The sequence below is a fragment of the Lepisma saccharinum genome, chromosome 3 (genome assembly GCF_977018435.1).
Source record: "Lepisma saccharinum chromosome 3, izLepSacc3.1, whole genome shotgun sequence".
Lineage (NCBI taxonomy): Eukaryota > Metazoa > Arthropoda > Insecta > Zygentoma > Lepismatidae > Lepisma > Lepisma saccharinum.
Genome location: NC_139231.1, coordinates 118,931,664 through 118,957,512, shown reverse-complemented (window position 1 = coordinate 118,957,512; position 25,849 = coordinate 118,931,664). Strand labels below are relative to the sequence as shown.

At 34.1% G+C, this 25,849-nt stretch overlaps 1 protein-coding gene across 19 annotated transcripts in view; it reads left to right on the top strand.

Moving 5' to 3' along the window:
• Nucleotides 1-25,849, top strand: part of ATP8A (ATPase phospholipid transporting 8A1) — a 293,688-nt gene that overhangs the window by 239,720 nt on the left and 28,119 nt on the right. For all 19 annotated transcript variants that reach the window (XM_083119296.1, XM_083119290.1, XM_083119287.1 and 16 more), the window contains 14 exons: nucleotides 266-543; nucleotides 2,004-2,113; nucleotides 6,691-6,786; nucleotides 7,185-7,310; nucleotides 7,902-8,046; nucleotides 10,128-10,468; nucleotides 14,904-15,041; nucleotides 15,733-15,885; nucleotides 16,297-16,494; nucleotides 17,286-17,444; nucleotides 18,933-19,118; nucleotides 19,807-20,070; nucleotides 20,466-20,584; nucleotides 23,796-23,930. In XM_083119296.1, the coding sequence (XP_082975422.1) occupies nucleotides 266-543; nucleotides 2,004-2,113; nucleotides 6,691-6,786; nucleotides 7,185-7,310; nucleotides 7,902-8,046; nucleotides 10,128-10,468; nucleotides 14,904-15,041; nucleotides 15,733-15,885; nucleotides 16,297-16,494; nucleotides 17,286-17,444; nucleotides 18,933-19,118; nucleotides 19,807-20,070; nucleotides 20,466-20,584; nucleotides 23,796-23,930 (2,448 nt within the window). The remainder of the gene's footprint in view (nucleotides 1-265; nucleotides 544-2,003; nucleotides 2,114-6,690; nucleotides 6,787-7,184; nucleotides 7,311-7,901; nucleotides 8,047-10,127; nucleotides 10,469-14,903; nucleotides 15,042-15,732; nucleotides 15,886-16,296; nucleotides 16,495-17,285; nucleotides 17,445-18,932; nucleotides 19,119-19,806; nucleotides 20,071-20,465; nucleotides 20,585-23,795; nucleotides 23,931-25,849) is intronic.

Below are 25,849 nucleotides of genomic sequence, written 5' to 3'. Positions count from 1 at the left end.
AATTCTGTTATTTTGTTATTATTTTTATCATTATGAAGGTGAAATTCATAAGTCTTAATTTTGTAAAATGTCTAAATGGCAAAATCTTTTGTAGTCAGCTGGTTATGCTCATTAATTATGAAATGAACCATTTCATATCATAACAGCACAATATCAGTATCACACTAATTTTGTGTATCTTTTGGTGTGTGAAGGAATTTTTTATCTATTCCTAAAATATATACTAATAGTAGAAATATGTTCTGATTTTGTTATCTTATTGCAGGCCATTGCCTCTTGGACCAGATCAGATTCTTCTTCGAGGGGCAAAATTAAGAAACACAACTTGGGTGTTTGGTTTTGTTGTGTACACTGGTCATGAAACGAAGCTTATGAAAAATTCCACATCAGCTCCTTTAAAAAGATCAACTGTAGACAAGGCAACAAATATTCAGATTTTAATGTTATTTTTCATCCTCATTATATTATGTCTTATAAGTGCCATTTTTAATGAACTCTTCAGTACCACAAACATTACAAATAACTGGTACTTAGGACTGGATGGTAAGATATGTTCTCTTCATGTGTATTGTGTGTTCAAGTGTGCTTGTGTATGGATTTGAGATTCATTGTATTTTATGTGTTTGATGTACTTTTTGATGTGATGTAGAGTAAAGTAAGTTAGTTTGTAAATTAATGAGCGGCAAGGCATTTTCATCTCTCAAAAATTTCACAGCAACATGGCAGGTAACCAATTCAGCAGAAATTACACACACCAATCTAGAATTTGAAAGAGAATGTGCATTGTAGAACAATGGCACAGCCTGTGTTACACCCAGGTGACAAGGGATATGCAGGGCAACTTAACATGTCCTACATTCTAGTCTGGAGTCCAAAGTCTGGGAGAAATTTGCAAAAATCTTAAATGTCCTACATTTTGAGCATCACAATAATTCATTAAATTTGATTTCATTTTTTTATTTAGCATTGCTTTTCTGTCACTTTTGGCTAATCGTGACGATTTGGATGAGTGATGATATGATGCAATTCTTTTAGGGAAACTCACAAATAACATCCATGCCCAGGCTGGGATTCAATCCTGGGACCCCTGGGCATCGTAGCATGCTGTGATCATCATCCCTCCCCCGTGGAGGTCAGCTTTTTGCATTAAGAAAATACAACTTTCATTTGAAGAGAAGGAAAATCACAGGAATATTTGAGAAAACTTTTAAGGAAAATTGCCTTCTCAGAGAAATATTCTTAAACACATGTAGTGACGTTTTTCATGATAAGTTTGGGGTATTTTTTTTAGTTGAGAATTCATTAAAAGTGAAGTATGAATGTCTGTTAAGTAGCCTGAAGATTGTAGGTGCTAAAAGCCTGTAAAATAGGCACCATAAAATAAAGAAGTGCCAAATTAGGCAGTGGACATGAACTTGTCAGAGGCATGCTTATTTATTTGAAATTTTTGTATCCTATTGTATTTTTCTTATTTTTGCAATGCTTTTCTGTTATTCATGGCTAATCTGAACTTAAATGCTGGTTAGATGAAATTCATGAAAGAAGAAGGAAAGATATTACCTTCTACAGTGTAATGTGTGAAGAGAACCAAAGAAGCAAATGAAAGTGAGAAAAGAAAAGAGGCATTTGTATGTAGTAAATATTAATTATCTACCTCAAAACAACATGAAACTACATTAAAGCCTATGCTTAAATAGAAAGGAATAAACAAGATAAAATCTGCACTCTAATTATACAGTGCGAAGAAAGGAAGTAGTAAGTCAGAAAGCTATATTACTGTTGGAGAATATTTTTGTAACTTGCTACATTTCAGTCCAGGTTCTTTCTTGAGATAATGATGTTTCAAATTATCTGGAATTTGTTGTAATGCAATAGGGATAACAAACACATTTCACAATTGGCAACATACTAACGGGATATGACTTTTAAGTTTGTAAGTCAATTCATAAATTATTATGTAAATTTTCATGAGTACCATATAAAAATAACCTTTTCCATTGCAGATTTAACCAGTGCAAACTTTGGATATAATCTTCTTACGTTCATAATTTTATACAACAACCTCATTCCTATATCTCTACAAGTTACTTTAGAAGTAGTGAGGTTTATTCAGGTAAGAATGTAGCAGAAGCTATTATTATAGTTTCATGGTCAAAATGCCCGTCCCTTAAAGTTATGTATGAAAGAGAGTGTGGATGTTAATTCTGAAGTTGACATTTTACTTACCATAAATTATATTTTTGCAAATTCTTTCAAATTTATATTTCCCTTAGAGATACTTTCCCTTTTGGCTTTAGATGTGTGTTTCATTATGATACAATGAATGTATTGGAGTTCTTAAGTTAAGCTGAAGTCTTATCAATCCATTGAGGTAAGCATTGAGCAGTAAGCATTTTAAAATTTTAAATTTAAATCAGAAAACTTCCACTTCATACTTAGAAATCTTAACTTTGAATTTTAGACATGCCAGTCAAAGTAGTGATTTTAGAAATATTTGGTAGTGTATATTTTTTCTTGTATATTTGTCTTTTTCTACACTCTTGGATTTTTGGTAGTAACTTTTGAGTTCTTACATTAGAATCAAGAATCCATTGGATAAATTCAAGAACATGTTTGTAGTAAGGTAAATGCCCCAGTGCTCAACAATGTACCAGTAATTTTTAAAAACACTGTAGAAATCCTGACTTCTGTCATGTGAACAATAGCCGGTTCTACAAGAAGAGTGTTGTTTGTTATCTAGATAACATGTTGGTAGTGCAAATTTGGACTTGTTTTCTTGTCAATTTTATTAGAGGCAAGTGTAACTTATTTGACTAATTCTTTTTTTTTCTGTTTAGTTGTTTTCACCATTGCTTCAACATAATGTGCTTGCAGGTACTTTTATATTTTTGAGAGTTTAAAATCAAAGACTGACTAACTAGTTTATTATCCCTATGTCGAACATTGGGATACACATATTATGATTGCTCCAAAGTTTGACACCCATGTTGAATACTGGACATGCTAAATAAAATTAGTTCACATTAACAATGACCAGTATATGGAGTGAAAATGAGTCAGGTCTAAAATTCAACTTCCTATGACACTCGGATCCAGTGTTCGACCACCCACAGTTGATTACTAGTGCATCACCTGTAGAAGATTGGTGAACGTGTTTAGATGTTTGTTGATTACTAGTGCATCACCTGTCGAAGTTTGGTGAACGTGTTTAGATGTTGTTTATCGACTCCAGGTACTTAACTACATGTCAAAAACTGAGTCTACAGAAAATGAGAAAACGTTCCTTTGGTAAATTTTAAGGACATCGAGTGTATTGTGGAAGCTAAAGCCTTTAGCGTCCGGATGATTGATATTTCAACCAGCAGTGCACAACAGCAATTAACGTGCCATTTAAAAAAAAAAACAACATGATATTTCAGTTTGTTTTCTTTATCCAATATATATATAGCCCCAAACCCACCGCTGACTGACTGACTGATTCACTGACATAAATGTTCTCCATGAAGGAAGACCCGTAGGCAAAAAATGCACGATTACGACCCCCCCATGAAATTGTCACAAAAGGTCGGGAAAATTAAAAAATCGCTCAATCGGCCCTTTTTTAAGGGTGAAAATGCCCTTTTTTTCACGTCCTTAGCAACCGTTGCCACGGGCATTTCTTTTGCACACATTGTTTCCTTCAATTCTTAATTGTCGAGATACATTATATTTCTCACAGATCAATAGCACACAGATTAATGAACTCCTGGTTTTGAAAAGGTGCCTCAAACAAGGGTGACATCTACTTAAGAAGAAGATTCAGCCCAGATACAATTACGTATATATTGTTATACTCAATGCGTAAATATCTACATCGTGCTTGTTTTAACTAAATGTTTAGGGGGTATAATGACATACAATTCCTTAGAGCTTGCCGTGCTTGTTTTTGTCCATGGAAACTGATGTTGCTAGGGAACTTAAAGAACGTTTATTTTCACACCGAAAACTACTGTAAGGGAATTATGCTAGACTTTTCGTATTTCAAAACATGAGCGTCAGAATTTATTACAGTGGAGAGGTAGGAATTTGAGGGGAATGACGGAAAACAATTATTTTTCTATTACGTTTACAAATGTGAAAATGACAAGAGATGTAAATATTGCTTTTCCAATTTAATGTCGCTATTGAATTTGTTTATGCAAGAGATCTAACTAACTATCTTGAAACGGTTATTGCTTACACACTTTATTATTAAGAAAATAGACAGTTTTGAATATTTGTACCTTATTAGAGCCCATACACACATAAAGTTACTTTCTAAACTTTTCAAATTAGCAAACTTATACACTTCATCCAATACAACGTGCAGACATTTTACCCCATCTATAATATGATTATGCCCACAACGTGACCGAAGAAGGTCAAGCATGTGAGCATACAGGATGTGGCCAAAGGCCACGTCGAAAGTACACGAGTCTTTAGTATACATATGAAGGTTGGCATACTCAAATTACAAAACAATATATCCATTGTTGCTATTATTAACAAGCGCCATTTGAAGAAGCCCTTTGTTTCCCTTTGTTGCTATGGGATAAAATGAAGATAAAAGGCTATAACTGCTCAACCACTGCATTTTTTTGAAAATTTTAAATTCTAAATGTAAGAATGAGTAAAAGGCAACATTTTAAGTAACATCTGACAATTAACCCATTCGCGTCATATGACGAGCAGGACTTGCATGAACCTGTTACGACACACAAGTCATATGACAAGCTCAGCTCTCAATGCTAAACTGCTTGATAGAAATACACTTAGTTCAGTGTGTAGCTCATAGATGTCACTTGTATTCATTCTAAAACAAAGTCCAGATATGTGATGTTTGAAATTCCTTCAGTGTGGTGCCACTCAATGTGTTTGAGTGGAGTAAGGAAAAAAAACATTTCTTTATCGTATGCCGCTCTCCTCAGCTGCCATTATGGCATCAAAATTTTGCATTTTTCCCAGTATAGTTACCAATTTAAATTTATAAGTCATTTTCGAGTTTTTTTTGCATATGTAGCCTCTCAAAATGCATATAATCTGTTATTTCGACACTAGGATCAAAACTCGATTTTTCGTGGAATTTGATGTTCAATGCTAATATTCCTTTGAAACTAGTTTTCTACACATCCCAAACCAGAGATAATTTTCAGAAAAATATTGGATTATTACACAGTTCTGAGCCAATAAAGCTTATATATTCTCACATTTCAACCCTTTGATCTGAAGTTTGGTTTTTATGGAAAACTTAGAAAACAACATTTTCAACTTTTATGTAGGCAATTTATTTTAATTTATTTTTGCACTCCAAACTGCTGTACTACGGAATTTAAGTACGATTTCTTGGTCAACCCCGAAGGTATTTAAACATGATGTCAATGGTTAAGGGTCCAGGGGGAAAGCGAGGGCAAAGTTATGGCCACAACTTGCAAAAATGTTAAATGAAGGTTTGATTTCTATGATGGAATTTTATTTTTCAGTAAGGTAATTTAAATGTCCAACATACAAAATAAAAACAGTGATTTTCATCACTAAGCGGTCGGAACACTGGTGCATTTACCTTACTTATTATTGTAATATATGAACAATTCTATATTGATAAGTTTTTTCCACTTTATTCTAGAATTTAAATTGAGTCATATATTATTTATATAATTTTAATGAACACAGCACAGAAAATATTTCACTTTAGTTCACCATACAAAGTGGAAAAGACTTTTCATTATAGTATTGTTTATATTATATGAGCATGAACCTGAAACATTTTCTGTGCTCTCTGTATTAAGATTATACATAAATAATGTTATTTATAACTAGCTATATCCCAATCTTGTATTAGGCAGGAAAATAATGAATTCTAACTATAGTGTAAAATGTAACAAATTTTAATTGTGATCGTGAATGTCACCAATTATCTTAGGGACTCCGAAAACTATGGATTCCACACTAATATCTGTCGTTTTCGCAACACAGCCTGAATGTTAGACAACCCCAGAAACACTATCATTGTGCAGATTGCATAAAGTCACGGATGTCTGTGCGGAATTTAATATCGGTGGTTTTCGATTATTTTTACATGTCACCCCTTCTCACCCCACCCCTAGGGGTGCCAGGGGTGTCTTACCCCCAAAGTATTCTTTCCAGATTGCAAGTGATATGTGTACCAAGTTCGGTTGAAATTGCTCCAGGCATTCGAGAGTTATGCCGGAACAAACAAACATACACACACACCACACACACACACACATACATTCATTTTTATATAGAGGGAGATAGTATTACATCTTGATTGGTAAATGCATGTTAATTTTTTAATGTTATTTTTGCTAAATATTGGTTAGAGCAATCATTATACTTCTGAGCATGAAATGAGCATGAAATGTATTTAGTGGAGCAGATGGATCATGTACTCGGCGTGAATAGTCATGTTGACATCCAATGTTTCTCACGTGCAGAAATTGTATTAAACACAGTATCAACTATTTTCTGCATGTCTTTAATATGAACAAATAACAAAATTGAAAGTTCAGTAACAACTTACGAGACTTTTATTTTCTATTTTTCTGATTTTATGTGAGCAAAACTACTTGCGTTAATCAAATATAAGTTGTGTAATTATTATTGTTATTAGCAAGAAGCTTGAGTAGCTTTTTATGTATAATGTATTTCCAGGCTATTTTTATCAACATGGATATTGATATGTATCATGAAGAGACTGATACACCTGCCATGGCTCGGACATCAAATTTGAATGAGGAGCTAGGCCAGGTAAGCTTCATTCACATTCAAAATAAACCCCCACAGTGTACATGGTAAATCTTCTTGTCAAATATCTGAGATAATCGTCGTTGAAATGGAGGTTAACAATAATCTTGTGAAATACTAACTTCTGAACACCAGAAATGTTTTTTTTCTTTCATGTCTGTAAAATTTATTTTGTTGAAGATTAAATTGGGGAACATATACAAAATTCATTCAAATCAAATACTGGTTATAATTTTATGCATCAAAAGTATTGTATTTAGGAAGTGTATCCAATAGGAGTTAATATTGATTTCATGTTGGTGAAATAATTCACAGCATATTTTTTTTTATTATTTATTATTTCAGTCACAGAATTGACAATTAAAAAGTTTTGAAATGTTTTCTTCTCTTTCTTTGCACAGATAAAGTATATTTTCTCAGATAAAACTGGCACCCTTACGAGAAATGTTATGGATTTCAAAAAATGTTCGATAGCAGGAACAATATATGAACTTGAAGAGAGTCTACAAAATTCAGCTATTATGAAGGTAAGTGTTAATTTTATGTTGAGAACTTGACAACATTTTTTTCTTTCGTATGTACAGTAGATGTAGCTTTTAGAAAGTTGTGTGTAAGTTATAATTTATGGAAAGAAGGATGAGATATTATATTTTTGTTTTAAAATCAATTGAAATATATTGTGGACCCCCTCAATGATTTGGTGGTAATTCTGCTGGCTTGTAATCAGGAGGTCGTGTGTTCAGTCGCCAACTAAATGTGGAGGCACATTGCACAATGATTTGTATCCCACTTTAAACTGAACCTCCAGTGAAAATGTTAAAGAATAAAATTAAATGTATAAAGAAATAACTAAAATAGCATTAGTGAGTAATTTTTTAAATATTGGATCAATTAAATTATTAGCAATTTTACCAATGTACCACAATTGGGCAATTATTACTATTTACTAAATAATTGGTCCCAAACTTTTTAAATACAAACTAGTGTCTTTCTATTATTTTCACTATTTTACGAAAATCTTCATTAGTTGTTCTAATCAAGTTAGGGTGGAATTTATGATGTACATATTATATATTTTACGTAACTTGTGGCTATTATTTTTATCATTTTCCTTGCAGAATATAAAAACTCAGCAATCAGGTGCCTACATACGTGAATTCCTTCGCCTAATGGCAGTCTGCCATACAGTGATTCCAGAGAGGCATCAGCGTCACACAGAAGAGGAGATAGAAGAGGAAATAATATATCATGCAGCTTCCCCAGGTTGTATTTTGGATAGTTAATTTTGATTTCATTGTCTTAGAATATATCAGTCTGTATATATACATGTACATTAGGCAGATCTGCACTTAATAGAAGGGCAGGGTAGAGAGCTGGAGCATGGTGCTGATCACATCACTTTCACAATGGCCAAGATCGTGAATGTTTGAAACCCCTACCTCCCTATAATGGGTTGTTACAATATGCAGGTAAAGTCTTTACCTTTATCATGACAGCTACAGTACATCAAAGGGAATCTTTGCAACTGCAACTATCTGTTTTACCACAGTGGTCATTTTGTGAATGAATTATAGATGAATAATGTTCATTCTGCAACACAGCTGTTATATTTTCGTAACTTTTATGTTAGAAAAAAGGCATCTCTTTGTCAAGAGACATTAAACAGATGGGTTGACATGGGAACCACAATAGATGTTGTGTAAGCAATGAACAAACTAAACCCTTAAACCCATTATATGTTATAATAATAGAAGCCATGGTGGTCTAGTCAGTAGGGTGTCGGATCAAAGGGTTGAAATGTGAGAACATATAAGCTTTATTGGCTCAGAACTGTGTAATAATCCAACATTTTTCTGAAAATTATCTCTGGTTTGGGATGTGTAGAAAACTAGTTCCAAAGGAATATTAGCATTGAACCATGCGTGAGACCCAGGATCGATTCCCTGGGTCGGTGATCTGTCAGAATTTTTCCTGCCCTGTCCCTGCATAAAGCGGCTCTGGGGCTCATCCAGCCTCAAATCAATGGGTACCTGGGAGCAACCCTGGGGGGTAAAGGTCGCCGGAGTGTGGTGCTGATCACATCACCTCCAAAATGACAGAGATCGAGAATGTGTGGGGCCCTACCTCCACATCCCCTAAAATGTGCCTTCATGGCATGGTGCTATATGCACAGGGAACTTTACCTTACATGTTATAATATTTTTTTCTCCTTCCTTCTTTCTTCAGATTTTTATCTCTCCCGCTATCTTGTATGAGATGCATGGATCAGGAATGGTGAAAGAAGTAGTGATATGTATATTTCCCACATCCCTGATATATGCAGTTCACCAAAAATGACACAGTTGTCTCTTTTTTTTTCTTCTTTATTTCTTTTTTTCTTCTTCCTTGTGTATATGCATTGCATCTCTCTTTTACCAATTAAGAAAAAGAATCATATGCAATGGATGTTGTCAATGTTACATTGTTGTAATATAGCAACTTAACTGTGAAATAAGCAGTCTGTTTTATTATTTCAGATAAAAAATATAAATAAGCAGTCTCTTTTTATTACTATTTCAGATATTTTTTTATCTGATATAATAGTAATAAATCTGATAATAAAACAGACTGCTTATTTCACAGTTAAGTTGCTACACTGTAACATTGACAACATTGTATAACTGATTCTCCTTTGTTAAAAATTTTTAACCATTGTTATAACTGTATCTTTAATCAAACTAAAAATAAATGTCTGATGAAGGGACCATGTGTTCTCCTGAAACATCACAACAAAAAACTTGTGTTTTTATGCTTGTCATAACTGTAGACTACAAGAGAAATAATTGTCTCTTCGTACGTGAATTGTGTTTCTGCTTCTAACAATATGCATAGTAGGCAAATCATCTGTTGAAATCGTGACAATCCTTTGTACAGTCATGGACACTTTTGGGTTGTAATGATGTCATTGAAAGTCAATGGGGTAGTTACAACCCAGAAGTGTCCATGGCTGTACTTAACACATTACACCACATTATTTGCAAATATGTGTACTGTGTAGCATGTGTATAACTTCTTCCATGTGCGAAATATGTGCAAAACTTATGTCCTTGCCAACAAATATAAGTACTTTAATTCATAGTGTGTGAGATTTATTCTACATTACATTTAATGAATGCATCAAAATTTGTCCAAATGTTGGAAAAGGTCTCTGCACCTTGACAGTGATTTAACTCATAAAGTTATCAAAGACCACACTCAGAAACAGATTCAAAAGCTGCAGTTTTTAATATATATTTACTTTTCTAATTTGTCATTGTATTGCGTGTTGACAAATTTTATAACATCAATGTACTTTCATTTTTCAGATGAACAAGCTTTAGTGTATGGTGCAAAAAAACTAGGGTATATTTTTGAAACAAGGACTCCTGAATCAGTGACTTTAGATGCGCTAGGTGTAAAGGAGCAGTATGAAATTTTGAATGTGATAGAGTTTACGAGTGACCGAAAAAGAATGTCAGTGATAGTACGGACGAGTGATGGAAAAATAAAGTTATATTGTAAAGGTGCAGATACAGTGATATATGAACGCTTAGGTCCTAGTCAACAGTTTCGTGACGTAACGCTGAGGCATTTAGAAGAGTTTGCAACAGAAGGACTGAGAACTCTATGTTGTGCAGTTGCAGAAGTGCCAGACGAAGCATATGAGGTAAGTGCAATCCCTTGTGAGAAAAAATGCAAAGGTCAACATCTCACTTCACTTGTTATCAAAACTATATATGTTGGAATATAATTTAGGGATGGGCTGATAAGATAGTTTGGCTGATACCAATAAAACACTGATACAAAATTTACTAATACTGATAACTGATATTCTACCGATCTGATATAAAATTTCAAATGTTCCTTGGAAGAACCTGAATGGTTCATTGACCTTAATAAATATGTGTTTCAAGCTGACTGCAGTGCATTTAGACATTTGCTTTTTTTGAAAGTAGGGCATGAAGATTATCTATTTATTTGAGAAAATTTCAGATACAGCACAGGTGGCCATTTTACACTGAAATGTCAACAATGAGAAAGCAATAATTATAATAAGCATAAAAATAAAAAAAATAAAATAAAATAAATAAATAAAAAATAAATAAGAAATAATTAAGAGTAACAAAACAACATAAAAGTGAATAGCAAATGAACAAAAAAATAAGTAAGAGATGGCACTATGTGATATTAATTACAAGTATTTCTTCTGATAGAAGACCGAAAGGCAAACTCGGAGGAAAATATATCAATACTTGAGGGGAGATCATTGTATTGTGCTGCAAGTCTATAAAAGAGAGATCTTTTTTAAATTTCTAGTCTAGGTTTTTTTGTATAAAATAACCTTGTATTGCGAGTTGTGCGCATAGGTACTCTAAAGTGGAATTCTTCAAGGAGTGTGTTGCAGCGGATTTTGCCATTCATAATTTTGTATAAGTAACTGAAATCATTCTGCAAACGTTGCTGGTAAGCAGTTTGTAAGTTTAGAAAAGACAAGAGATGCGGAGATGAAAAATTGCGTAATGAAAGAACCCTGTGATGAACTATAGCTAGGAAGAAGTGAAAGACTGAATCGATTCTGGAGAGATGAGTGGGACATGCCATGGACCAGACGGGAGAGCAGTATTCTATTATTGGGGAGATGAATGATTTGAAGTACAAGGTGAAGGCTGAGATGTCACTAATTTCAGTGAAACGGTAGAGTAAACCTAAGAGACGCATGGCCTTTTTTGTGGTGCATAAAATATGTTCCTCAAATGTGAGCTTTTGGTCGAAAACAATGCCTAGGTCTTTGTGAGAGGATACTGCTTTGATGTTATTGCCAAAGATGGAGTAAGATGACTTTAACAGATTCTTCTTGAGAGAGATAGTGAGAGTAGTACACTTGTCAGGATGTAATGTAAGGTCCCATGTCAGGCACCAGGAAGTAAATGTTGCTATGTCATTCTGAAGAAGATGAGTATCGTCGGAAGTGGAGCTTTCCCTGAAAATTAAAAATAAATAATTAAAATTTTAAAAAAAATGTATAAGAAAATGACAGAATTTTGTACTAAATTATAAGATATTTATAGATATATTAGATCAGTAAAATAATCGGTAATTTTACTGATAAGCTGATACGTTGATATGCCTATATCGGCTGATACCGATTAATCTGTCCCATCCCTAATATAATTACTAGAGGATAGATTCATTAACGTAGCAAGAAAGGAGGTGTTTTGAACATACAAAGGTGGGAATAATTTGAAATATTTCTCTTCTAAATATCAGCTGCAGTCAATTTATAATTAGTTTTCCATTCAATTTAGGTAAATATGAAGTTACAAGAATATGATCACTTCTGGGAGTGATCTGATACATGCTGTTAGATGCTGCTAAGCCAAACAACTTCATTCCGTTTCAGAAAATTTCTGGAAAAAGAGTAGATATATTTAGTCTTTGCCTGCGCCTTTAAATAAAATTTACAAAGACGTAGCCCTAAAATCATTTTGTGTCTTCCTAAATTTTATTTAAGCATGTAGGGAAAGGTCAAACATATTTTGCTCATGTTCTGAAATTGAATTATGGCTTTTTTTTTTGTTTAGTGGCGCAGTATACTTACAGTCCTTGACTTCGTATAGTGTCCCCCTACCATCCTCCCTCCCCCACCCTCACTGGAGGAAAACCACAGCCATAAATCTTGTGGTCTTGTACAAACTGAAAAAAAAGTTCCTTCAGAGTTGCCAAGCCTCTTGCCACTCTTCTCCATTAAACAGGAGAGGGAGGATGGTGAAGGCACACATTCTTCCCCTAACCGATTTTTCAAGGATTGCAAAAAAATTGTCCAGTCCCATCTAACATTGACAATCCGTGAAATACCATCGTCAATAACAGCTTGAAAACTTAATCAAATCTAAATGTTTTCATACTAGAGTACCTACTCTATTAATTACATCCTTTCTACTTTTATTTTATTATCATCTCAAGATGGTGATATGGCTTGTTTTTAATACTTAGCAGATTGACCTGAAAATTTCATGTTTTTACATGTAAACTGTTTTTTTTTTCAAAGTATCGTAGAAAAAGTGTTTTCTAAGTTGTTTTAATTACCAAACCTTTCTGAAATTTACATAACACCCTCTTTCCACAATTTTATGTACACTTTCTCATTAAAAACATATTTTCAGTATGTAATGTGGAAATTATCAATGAAAAATAATCTAAATACTAAAAACACCATTTCCTCTTCAAAATTGAAATCACCATTAATTTCAAAATCTGAAGTGGAATCCTTGTGAAGAATTTTCACAATGTGATCTGCATCTAAATCGTTCATTGCCATTCTCAGGACCATAAACAAAAGTGCAATGTACTTTAAAATTAGTACAAGTAAAACTCAGCAGAGGTGAAAACAATACACACATATCATCTGCCAGTTGGAATTTGAAAGATGTGGTTACAATGTATGTGCTCATCTGGAATTGATGAAATTTATCTTTTTTCTTTCTTAACTTTTGTGTCTTCATTCCTCCTCCATACACATGCCACTGGGTAATGCAGTGGCCGTACACAGAAAAAGGCAGACTGCTAACAGCCAAGATGAGGGAGAAGACAGGGTAAGATCGATGATCCGTGGCACACACAGTATTTGCCCATTCACAAATGACTTGAAACATAATAAAATGCATAGCACACAATGAAATAAATGTCACAAAATTTTGCACATCATCATCAAGAAGAAGACTGACTGTATCCTACCTAATCATAACCACATAGTGTTGTTTCTTGGAATGGTGTGGGCCACCAGTTGAATTGCTACGAAGTCTGAAATGTGATCTGATCCTTCTTCATTTTAATCCTGAATATTTTATATATTCCTCCTCTTTTCCTTGTGATGATGTTGATGTAAAACGAGTAAAATGTTGGTACTATTAACCTTTTGGATCCCAAGCGTCTCGATCGAGATATCACGGTCCCAAGCGTCTCGATCGAGATGCTGTGTCAAGGTCGTAGCTTTTACGTTATAACTTTTCTATTTTTGGCTAGAATTTCGATTTTTCTTTTTTATATTGTTCCTAACACATGTATTTAACAGAAATGTTTCTTGCACCTCATTTTTTTTAAAAAAAAAAAAAAGTATTTTCAGGGGATTTCCCCCTCCATATATACGGCGAATTTGCATAAATTTCATATAGTCTGAATCTCTGGTTTATTCCGCGTACAACGGTATATCACTCATCTCTCTAGGGCAATTAGTCTCCGATCTACACTCATTTAATTGAAACTCTGCATTTTGCTCAAAATCGGCTCGGGACCGTGAAGCTTACTTGTGAAAATGGCCTTGGGACTCAAAAGGTTAATGTTTATTATGTCATCTCATTACTGGAAAGTTGTGGCTTTGAGTCCCAGCTTGATAAATTTAATCTTAATATATTATCGTAATGATTTCCCAAAAACAGCAGATAAAAGAGTTAAAAAACAGCATTGTGTAACTTAGTTTTCATGTTGTTTATTAAACTCCATAACAACAACAACAACAACATAAACTGTGTCCCACGAATGTGCAAATTTTGACTTTTTCACCTAGTGCAGTTTCAGGCTACTTTTGTTGATGATGCTAACTCATAGTAGGTACATAATTTTACAGATGACAACATTTATCCAAATGTGAAACCAGTTTTTCCTCCAGGACATTGAATATTAAAATGCTTTTATCTCAAACTAAGATTTAGCACATTCATGGCACTGGTGCAACAATATGTACATGTGCGTGAACATATTTTTCATCTTAACATTCCATTTTCACACAGTACAGGAGATTAAAGTAGGGATCTGTTGCTAAAACTGTTAAATCTGTGAAAGAATTGTAGCATCTTGCTGTATTGTGACCAGAAATGGATTATAGAGGAGGTTGTAAAATGTAGAAATGTGAAAGTGTCATTTCACTGTGTACAAGACACCAAAAATTGTGAAACTAGTAGATGATAGGTGTTTTTAACAGGAGTTATGAAGAGAAAAGTTGCTTTCACTGATTGTGTCCAGTTTGAAAGGTATGAGACATTAGAGACCATAGAAGAGTTCTATAGATTTATTTCATATTTTACAGTTTGTTATTTCTCTCATAGGAGTGGAAGAACACATACCACAAAGCTGTCACGTCCATACAAGCCAGGGAAAGGAAAGTATCGGAGGCAGCAAATCTCATTGAAACTAATCTAATGCTGTTAGGAGCAACAGCTATCGAGGACAAGTTACAAGATGAGGTAATACTTTTATTATTAATAGTAGTAGTATACTTAGTATTAGAAAATGTCTACTGTGTACATCAAATTTTGCATTTATTGAGATAAATCCCCTATTCTTAAAGAACATAATATTTCTAAATTTCTAAACAGTGTCGTACACACAAAGCATTAAGGGAAAATAAAGATAACTTCACATTTCTTGCACTGCCATGAGTCATTTTGCCTCTTTGTATTGTAACCAAATTGAATGTGTGAGGTGTCAAAAGAAACAAATGACACCTTTTTTTTTCATATCAGAAGCTGTGATATGCATGAGAAAATACTCAATTCTTTGCTTGCAGCCTTAGGGATATTGTACCCGCAGAAACCTTCATTGTATGTCACAGAGGTAAGCAAACATGTCTAGAGAGATTCAAAATGCCCAGGCAAAGGACTGGCACTTAGCAATGGGCTGTGTTTGTATGAACTAGAGAAGGTACAGTGAGCATTATAAAGAATAGAGGCAGTCTTGCAGGTCTGACACATCAAATGATGCTAGGGCAAAATTGAACCTTGTGTGCGTGAGATGTCAAAGGAGGTGAATGGGTTAACATTCAACAAGTCTTAAGATACAGAATATACGTACACCATTCTTTGTGCTTCATATTCTTCTAGAACTTTTCTTGTCATTGTGTTGGTCTTAATTAGTTCTCATGTTGTCTGCTTACAGGTTCCAGAAACAATAGCTGCTCTTCTCAAAGCTGAGATTCATGTCTGGGTATTAACAGGAGATAAACAGGAAACTGCCATTAATATAGGGTACTCATGTAAGCTATTGCATCAAGGAATGGCTCTTCTCGTCATCAATGCAGACAGTTTGGATGTACGTGCTTCTTTTCTTCTTATTCATGCCTGTATTTTTTTTTTTTTATGTGAAAACAAACCCAAGGTTCCATTGGACCTTTTGTTTGTCACAACAATAACATTTTTGAAAATTTATAATTTCTATAAACTGTGTGGATATTTTAAATTCCAAGAAATTGCATTTGTTTAGAATTTCTCAGATTTTTCAGGTTACTACTGCCTTAGTGGCTGAGAGAACATTGATGATTTTGATGGATGGATAGATTTGTCATAGTAGAGACAAGGAGTAGGTCTATTTACCTTAGAAATAATTAGTAAGAAATTAACTGATAAAATCAAGAACATGGGATAGGTGCTCAAAATACCCATTAATGAAAGCAGGGTTGTCAGTGCTCTAATTTGTTTTACCCGTTTTATTATTTATTTCCAGAGTACCAGAGAGAGTATCGTCAAGAATATCCATGACTTTGGTGATTCCTTAGGGAAAGAAAATGATGTGGCTTTAATCATAGATGGAAAAACTCTCACATACGCCCTGAGCTGTGATGTCCGCAGGGATTTCCTTGATCTTTGTTTAAGCTGTAAGTCGGTCATATGCTGTCGAGTATCTCCAATGCAGAAAGCAGAGGTAAGTTTTCTAAATTCACTTGGAAACTAATTTTAAGAACTTAAGTTTTCCTTCATTTTAGGGATGGCAGATATAAGATTCACTTATAGTAATTGCAGATACAAAATTGCAAAATATCCTTAGGAACTTGTTGATTTTGTAATTAATTTATATAACCAGGTGACTGCAGTAGGTTTAGTTATTGAGAAACACTGCAAAAGCAGGGCTTATGGATTATATTCATAAAAATAACAATAGAATTGCAGAATTTTGCACTAAAGTATCATCTATTTATAGATATATATAGGATCATTAAAATTATCATAATTTTACCAAAAAATGGATACATTGATATACCCATAGCAACTGATATCAATGGGGTGCAAATTAATCTGTACAATCCCTAATTTATACTGATGTAATGTGTAACACCGCTTATATTTTCACAATCAGCAAACTGTGTGTTAATTTTTTTAGGGCCAGCAAGCCAGTGGGCATCTCGTAATAGAGTTAGGTGTGTGTGATCAATAGAATAGCAAGTCATTTGAGGGGTTATAAGCTTACTCATTTTATTGTTTCATTGCATTGTTTTATCAGGAATCTACTATGACGACATTCTTCCTTTAATACTAATTAAGTCTTCATAACTACTAGTCAAGATTGCATTGTTTATGGTAAATAAAGAAAAAGTTTATTTATTAAATTAAACCTAATTGAGAGTTCATGTACAAAATCCTACAGTTCATTTGAAGTAAGGAATTGGTGTTTATGCTCAACACTAAATAATATTTTATGACATTTTTTTCCTTTAGGTAGTGGAACTGGTCACATCAGGGACAAGGAACGTTACCCTTGCAATTGGAGATGGTGCCAATGATGTTGCCATGATACAAAAAGCTAACGTTGGAATTGGAATTTCTGGGGTTGAAGGTTTACAAGCAGCATGTGCTTCAGATTACTCAATAGCCCAGGTAGGTTTTGAAAAATGTAAAAATACATTGCAGGCACTCTGCTTTGAAAAAAACATATGTATTCACATGCATTAATTATCCTTCATCATAGTTGTATAATAATGTTGCCTGCGTCTGTTGACAAAATTTCAACCTGCTAGAGTTGATAAGGTGATATGCTCCTAAAATGGCACTTTTTCAGTTATCCCCAGTTCCAGACTCATCAAATGCTGCACATTGCACATTTTGGTTGCAAATGACAGATAACATGACATCAGTCACTAGGTATCTAATTATCACACCATTTGATAGTTTCTTACATATTTTTTCACTCAAAGTGGTATTCTGGAAAATTGATTCTGCCATTGATTAATTTATAGAATTTCCTGATTGGAGTAAATATCTCTCGTGGTTTTCATGTTTTAAGTTATCAAGGTTTCGGTTGTGTGACTTTTGAAACATGTTCGAAACTTGAAAAGACATTTACGTGTAGGCGTGTTTCATTCTATCCATTAGGTAATTTTTTTCAATGCTGCTGTGTATCTACAAATTCTGGACTAAATGTACGGCCATGAAATTAGGTGGATGGCAGAAGTTCATGCTGTTTCCACGTTGGAGCAGAACCCTGTGTGTTCGGAGTTTTAAGAGAATGAAAGTTACCATTGTAGAGTTAGTCTTTGTAATGCATGTGATCCAAACTGACGACAGTATTTGATCGAAAGGTCAAGGATGACACAAAAGTGGCCCGGAGATAGGTCTGTCTTGACTCTTGAACTAGGCAGCGCAGCTCGGTTGACGTTGCCACACAATGTGCGGGAACCAGCAACTTTTGTCCTGCTCTCACTTTGCTTTTTCCATATGTGGCACCAGCGCAATTCTGCCCAGCCACCTATTTTCATGGCCGTGCATTTAGTTGAAATCTCACCTGTAAAAGTTTTCTCTTGAAAATTTTGAAATAGTTATAATTTGGAGCAAAATATGGGAGGAGGAACACTGTCATTTTTAAACCTTTCCTAATATTATTGTAATGGTGAAAAATTAAATATTTTAACTTCACATCATTGATTATTTATTTACTTTTCTCAGAAGAATGACTTTCTGCCTTACATTAGATTTTAATTGACTTGTTCAATGAATTATTTTGATACTCTTATGTGCTTGTTTATAACTGGATACACAGTTTCCATATGATGTTCATATGGAACAGAAAATATTTTATAAATTTTTTAGTAATTTCAGTGTTTTATATTACTTGATGAAGCAGTAACTGTGGTATTGTTCAATCTTGTAGATAGGTTGGTTTTATTTAAAATGTAAAAATTTAATAATTTTTTTAAAGTAAGGTTCTTGCTTGAAGCACTGTCTTAGCCAAAGATTAGTGTAAAATGGCTTTGCATCCCTTTGTCATACTTTCCTTGTCATTTCATGGAATGTTGGTAAACTCTGTTTTGAAGTTTCAGTACATGGAATGAGAATCTGATTTGTTCATTTTCACTATTCTCATTTCAGTTCCGATACCTAACTAAACTTCTTTTTGTCCATGGAGCATGGAATTACAGTCGTTTGTGCAAGGTTATTTTGTACAGTTTCTACAAAAATATATGCTTATATGTCATAGAACTTTGGTTTGCCATATACTCGGGTTGGTCTGGACAAGTTTTATTTGAACGGTGGACAATTGGTTTATACAATGTGGTAAGTAAAAATTCAATACTTGATTTGCAAATGTCTGTGTTGCAGATATGTAAAATTAAGAGTTTGAAACAAACATGTTTTTTTTTTTGCTATTTCCATAAAGGATAAGATTAATTGTGATGCTTTCTGAGCTTTGTTCCTTGGTCCAGTAATGAGGGTTATGGTGGAGAAATGAGTTCATTGGAGGTCGCTGCATTTGCTGATTCCCAGTTTTTATCACAGCAGACACTGTAACTTCAATTTATTCATCTTGAATCATCATCCATGATTTCTATTCTGCTTACATTCATTTATTGTGTCTGTAATATACCTTTCCAGGAACATGATATTAGACACTTCCTAAAAATTATATTAAATTTACATTGCAATGAGTTAATAACAAATAATAGTTTGTACTTTTAAGTGCCTTCTTTCAAGCACTAATAGATTCTGTACATGTGCACAAATGGCCGTAGCAATCACAATTCTTATTGTAAAATTACTATAATTATTTAACTTCATGTCATTGTATGACCGGCTTTGATGTGCCATGCCCTTATTATATTTATGCACAATTTTGTGTAGTAGTTTAATTGAATTGCACAATTTCTAATTAATCAAATCCAATGAAGTTTCATTTATGCACTCGTATAAGTAATTTATAAATGCAGGATGTATTTAAAATTCTAAAAATGTATATTTTCTTCAGTTTTTTACAGCAGTCCCTCCTCTTGCCATGGGTCTGTTTGATCGATTGTGCAGTGCAGAGACGATGGTCAAATATCCTGCCCTTTATAAACCATCACAGAATGCACAATTATTTAATGTGCGAGTTTTTTGGATGTGGATATTGAATGCTTTAGTCCATTCCATTTTACTATACTGGCTTCCCTTATTGGCTTGCGAACATGACATTGTGTGGGGTAACGGAAGAAGCAGTGATTACCTTGTTGTGGGAAACATGGTGTACACAGTAAGTAATACGTTCTTATCTCTATAAATGAAGAATGAACCTGTTCAGAATTGTTGCCGATACTGATAGATCTGATTCAATATAAAATTGCATCGTTCACCTCCCTGACTTCATGTATGTAACTAGATGATTGATATAGATTTTACCTTTGAAATGAAACTGCATGCTTAAACACATTCTTTACAAAATCAAGGTACATGAATTATATCTATATATTTACTTGTACATTATATACATAAAAAAACTTTACACTAAATTGCAGGCTATTTGTAGATCACAAAGTTAAATTGACTGTGACTGTGATCAGCATGTCAAAAAGCTAAACATTATTTTTTTTTTTTTTTTTTACTAGAATGTTATGCACTTTACTAATCCTTGTACTTTTTGTATTTCAGTACGTTGTAGTGACGGTGTGTCTTAAAGCTGGTCTTGTGACAAGTGCGTGGACATGGGTAACACATCTGGCTATATGGGGTTCCATACTTTCATGGTTTTTATTTGTTTTTGCATACAGGTAAGTGATCACTTTAGGTCCATATATGTGCTGTAATAGAATTATAAATACAAACTCAAGTTTAATGTGTGTCAAAATTTATGTTTATGTTAATCATCTGGGTATCAGCAAACTATTCTGATAGCTAATTCAGTTTGAAATATGATGAAACTACAAGATGAAGTTTTCCCTCACTTGCAGAAGGATGGCACTAGTTTTTCTTTGTTTGAAAATAGCTACATTGTGTTGTGGATTACTTGGGGGTGAGGCTGACATTTGGTTGAAACCATGTTTATTTTTCAGATGAACACATTGCATTATGTAATGTCTAACATGAATCATAACATCTTAACAATGTAACAGCAAGTTATTCAAATTATTCATTAATATACAGGGTGGCTCAATAAGTCACTTAACACCCTCAGTACAAGGCCACTGCAGCATGGAATTTGAAATTGGCGATGACCAATCGTTATCTGGGCAAGGGGGAACCACATTGACGCCACCCACACGGTCGGCGGCCATCTTGATGTCCGCCATCTTGAATTCAACTTCAGAATTTTAAATGGGAAGGGGGTCGTGCGACATATCAAAATGCGCTAGAATTTCACGAGAAATGCAATGGTGAAGGTTTTTTCGACGTATCTTTAACCAGTAAAAAGTTATGACTGAATTCTTGTACCAATTTGTTCCTTTTCGAAGTGTTAGAAAAATGCCTTAAAATTTGTTTAGCACTTCGGTAATGCATCGAGATCAAAGTGACGTCTATGGAGAGACGTTCGCATGCCATTGCACATTATTTTAATCGGATACATCCATGAAGAGCTGTGCATTATGAATGGTTGTCGCAAACAATTTACAGTGTGACGCTCCTTCACAGTGGCAAGGCTAATGTTTATGTTCATAAGGAAGTTCATAAACAGAATATTCAATGATTTTTATCTGATAACCCATTTTCGACAGATCAAAGCTGAATGGTTAGTGTTGGTAAGTTAATGGTGTGGCGTGCTGTGTGGAACACTATTGGTTAGTCAATTTTCCATCAACGGAACCTTAAATGCTTAGGGCTACTTGGATTTGTTAAATAAACAGTTTCTTTTCATCCTTGCTTATGGAAGAAGGTACTTTTTACGGGGTTTTTCAATAGGGAAGAACACCAGAACACTTATGGGAACGTTATGAACCAGTTTTTGTCCAAAGTTAGTTATCAGATGACAAGGGTCACATATTCTGTTTATGAACTTCCTTATGAACATAAACATTAGCCTTGTCACTGTGAAGGACTTTTAATTCAATGGAAGTGTCACACTGTAAATTGTTCGCTACAATCATTCATAATGCACAGCTCTTCATGGATGTATCCGATTAAAATAATGTGCAATGGCATGCGAACGTCTCTCCATAGACGTCACTTTGATCTCGATGCATTATCGAAGCGCTAAACAAATTTTAAGGCATTTTTCTAACACCTCGAGAAGGAACAAATTGGTACAAGAATTCAGTCATAACTTTTTACTGGTTAAAGATACGTCGAAAAAACTTTCACCATTGCATTTCTCGTGAAATTCTAGCCCATTTTGATATGTCGCACGACCCCCTTCCCATTTAAAATTCTGAAGTTGAATTCAAGATGGCCGCCGACCATGTGGGTGGCGTCAATGTAGTTCCCCCTTGGCCTGATAACGATTGGTCATCACCATTTCCATGTTGCGCACTGCAGTGGCCTTGTACTGGGGGTGTTAAGTGACTTATTGAGCCACCCTGTATGTGTCTTCTAATTCGAAATAACATCTGACACCTAAAAGAAATGCAATTCAGAAATATATGCTATTTATGTTCAAATGACTACAGGGGCTGAGTTTGAGATAGGCAGAATATGTAGAGAATGTTGACGTTGTAGAACTCATTTTGAAGTCTCAGCTTGGCTTGAGGGTTCATTGGATTAAGATCTTAGTATGCCATTTAAGGATGACATATTTAGGCTCTCATCAAGACCCACTGCTTGCTTTTCAGTTAATCTTTACCTGTTCGAGAAACAGTAACTGTCCTTTCCAATTTTCTGCAGTGATTCGGTGAGAAGAAATACTCCATTTTATCATGGTTAAGACTAACTGCCTTGTACCAATACTCAGTTCATAATTCTGCCTAGATTTTGCACATTGTCATGGCTGAAAGTATGATGCCAATTGCTTGTTACAACAGTAGCACAATATTCTTTAACCCAAGAAGATAACATGGCACATAATGTACTTTAATGAATTCCCTCTTTCTCTTGCTCCCTTTGTGTCCTTTAGGATGAAGTTCTTTCAGTTGGTCGTGTTTAATCAAAAACTGTAAGTTTTTGTCTGGGAAAGTTAGTCTTGGGGCACTGGTTACACCTTTAAATTAACAAGAGATTACCCTATGTTTTCAGTATAAAGTGCAAATGTTTGTTTTGAGATTGTAATATGAGACATGCCATTGCCTCATGTAAGTAATTGTGAAGCTTAATTTCCTTTGTATCAATAAACTGCATTGTTATACTTTTAAGTAACTTTTTATTGTGTTACAATGTGTATTTCAATTATATAGAGTATCATGTGGAAATTTCAGCAAGAAATGCAGGATTCAAACCTGGTCTCACCTGATTTTTCACTCTTGCTGCTTTAACTGTGGAATTTTCTCTGTCAGTACATCAATGGGTTCTGATACCTTTAAACACTGATGACGTCAGTGGAGTTTCTCCCGGCATAGAGTTGTAAAGTAACTTACTATTTGGCAAACTCATTAGATGTACTATGTAGGAACTAGACACCATCGGCATCACCAGTGTTTCAAAGGCAACAGAGTTCATAGCAGTAGCACATGTAGAGAATTCCACACAGGTAAAACAGCAATACTAAAAATGAGGTGAAACTGGGACTGCCTCGGTAGCTCAGTTGGTATAGCAAAGGCATGGTATGCCAGATACCTGGATTTGAGTCCTCGTCAAGCCTGCATTTTTCGCTAAAATTTCTATGTAGTGTAACAGTTAGTTTTTAAAAAAATGCATTTTTGTTTTCAGCATGCAGTACTGTCATGGTATCTTTTTAAGATCCTATGATGGGTTAACATTCATGATTGAAAACAAAAATATTATTAGAACAGTATGTGATGAATTCTATGAGTAGTAAGAAAATGATACTGTGTTTGGCAAGTTAGCTTTTGATGTGTCTGTGCCTGAAATAATTTGTTTTACTCTTTCCCCCGACAGCAATTTCTGGCCAGCCATTCCTGTAGGAGCTGTCATGCTGGGTATGGATCGTATGGTATTTTTATCACCTGCGTTCTGGCTAGGCATTATCCTCATTCCATTCACTGCCTTGTTAGGAGATATTACTTACAAAGTGTAAGTACATACTATGCTTTATTCTCAGTGTTATTCCTAACATGTATTTCTTTTTCCTTGCTCCAGTTGTCTGCGTGAATAGATTTCTAGCTCATTTTTTAAAGAGGTTCTTTACATATTGCAAATAACCATTACTATCAGTAAGTGCTGATGATTAGATTTGAACATGTGGAAGTACATACAATATAACTCTTTTCTTTGCATGATTCCCTTTCAAACTATTGTGATTTTACCATCCCCCCCCCCCTGGATACCCATAGGGTGCTTTGTGGAATCTATGATCCCCCTCCACTTCTCCTCTCCTGCCATTTCTTCTTGTCTTTTTATCTGATTTTTTATGTGCTAAAGTATGTTGTATTTTTTGCATGCTTTATTTTTTTTATTCTTTTTTCAATAGTAGCAATTCAATACTTTTAACGTTTCTACTACTATCATTTCTCAAAAAATGGTATTTAACCTGTATTGTTTCGAAAAATTATTGCACAAATATATCATGGATAATTGTGAATTATTTTAAATTTAAGTTTGAGAAAACTTTGATTTTCCTGGGGAAGACATTCCATGTTGAAAATGTTTCAAAAAGTAACTAAATGAAACTTAATATTGTATCTGAGGAACTATTTAATCCTGATAAGGAAGCTCAGAAAATTAAAATAGAAAAGAAGAAATAAAAACTTTGTTAGTTTGGAGTCTATATAAATGTCTATTCAAAACTTCTACTGGCATTAGAACCATAGTCCCACAATATGATAATATGTGCTTGTTAAAGGAATAGACTATGGTGTGAATGCTTTTGTACAAAGGGTGCGTATGCTGAGAGTATTATAGCAACCGGCCAGAGGAAGTTTATCTTTGAAAGACTATCATCTGAAAACAAAATATGCTGACCAAGGCAGAATTTATTTTAATATAAAACATAAACTAAACGTTACGTTTCAACCTTCAACTAGGCTTAATGGTGTTATATCAATGAATTATGAATGATTGTGATTATTGAGATGTGACAATATTATAAATATGTATGAATGGTTTAAAAAGTCCAGTGTAACTGGAAGAAATGTATGAAATGAAGTTTAACTTGCTTTGATTAGGGATGGACTGGTGTGAAATTTTTGCCAATATAAAATTTCAAATGTTCCTTGAAAACATTAATAAATTATTTTTGATATGAATTAATATGTGTAACTAGGTGACTGCAATAGACTTTGGTCTCAAAGGTAAAGTGCATATTTATATATTTACATACAAGACCAGAGTATTGAAGTATACCGGGGTTTCCCTGATAGTGGTAATGCTGTTGTCAAGGTTCTTGATTTGATCCCTGGAGCACACACAGGTCCAGATCCCACTCTAAACTGTAGGTCCAGTCTTGATTAGCATATTCAAGCATAAAATGAACTACAAACCTTGCTGAATTATACCATTATATTAAATTATTAACAAAATAGGAAACTTTTGTATCAAGTTGAAGACACTTCATGGAGCTATTGGATGAGTACAATTATTTTCAATGTTAATGATACCTTGATCCACCTCTGCTGGTTGATATCAATAGAATACCCATTAATCTATCACATCCTTACTTTTTATGTTAATCAATGTAATCAGTTGGTCTGAGGTTTGATTCCTAATGGGGATTTTATTTTAATGGTTTGGATCTCACTTTAGGTCCAGCCCTAATGAGCCCACCTGAGCCTTGCTCTCATCTTCATGTTAGGTGGTTCATGACTGTGTATTGTCTCACATTGTTGATTTTTACCTGGCTAACTATATTTACTTACCTATCATCGTAATTGTTTTTCTAATCAAATTACTCAGCAAATATGTTCTTATGATTATTTAGTTCTAAGGACTGCAAAAGAAGTAACAGGATAAGAAGCATATAATTCTGTATGTAGAAAATCTATAATATAAAACAA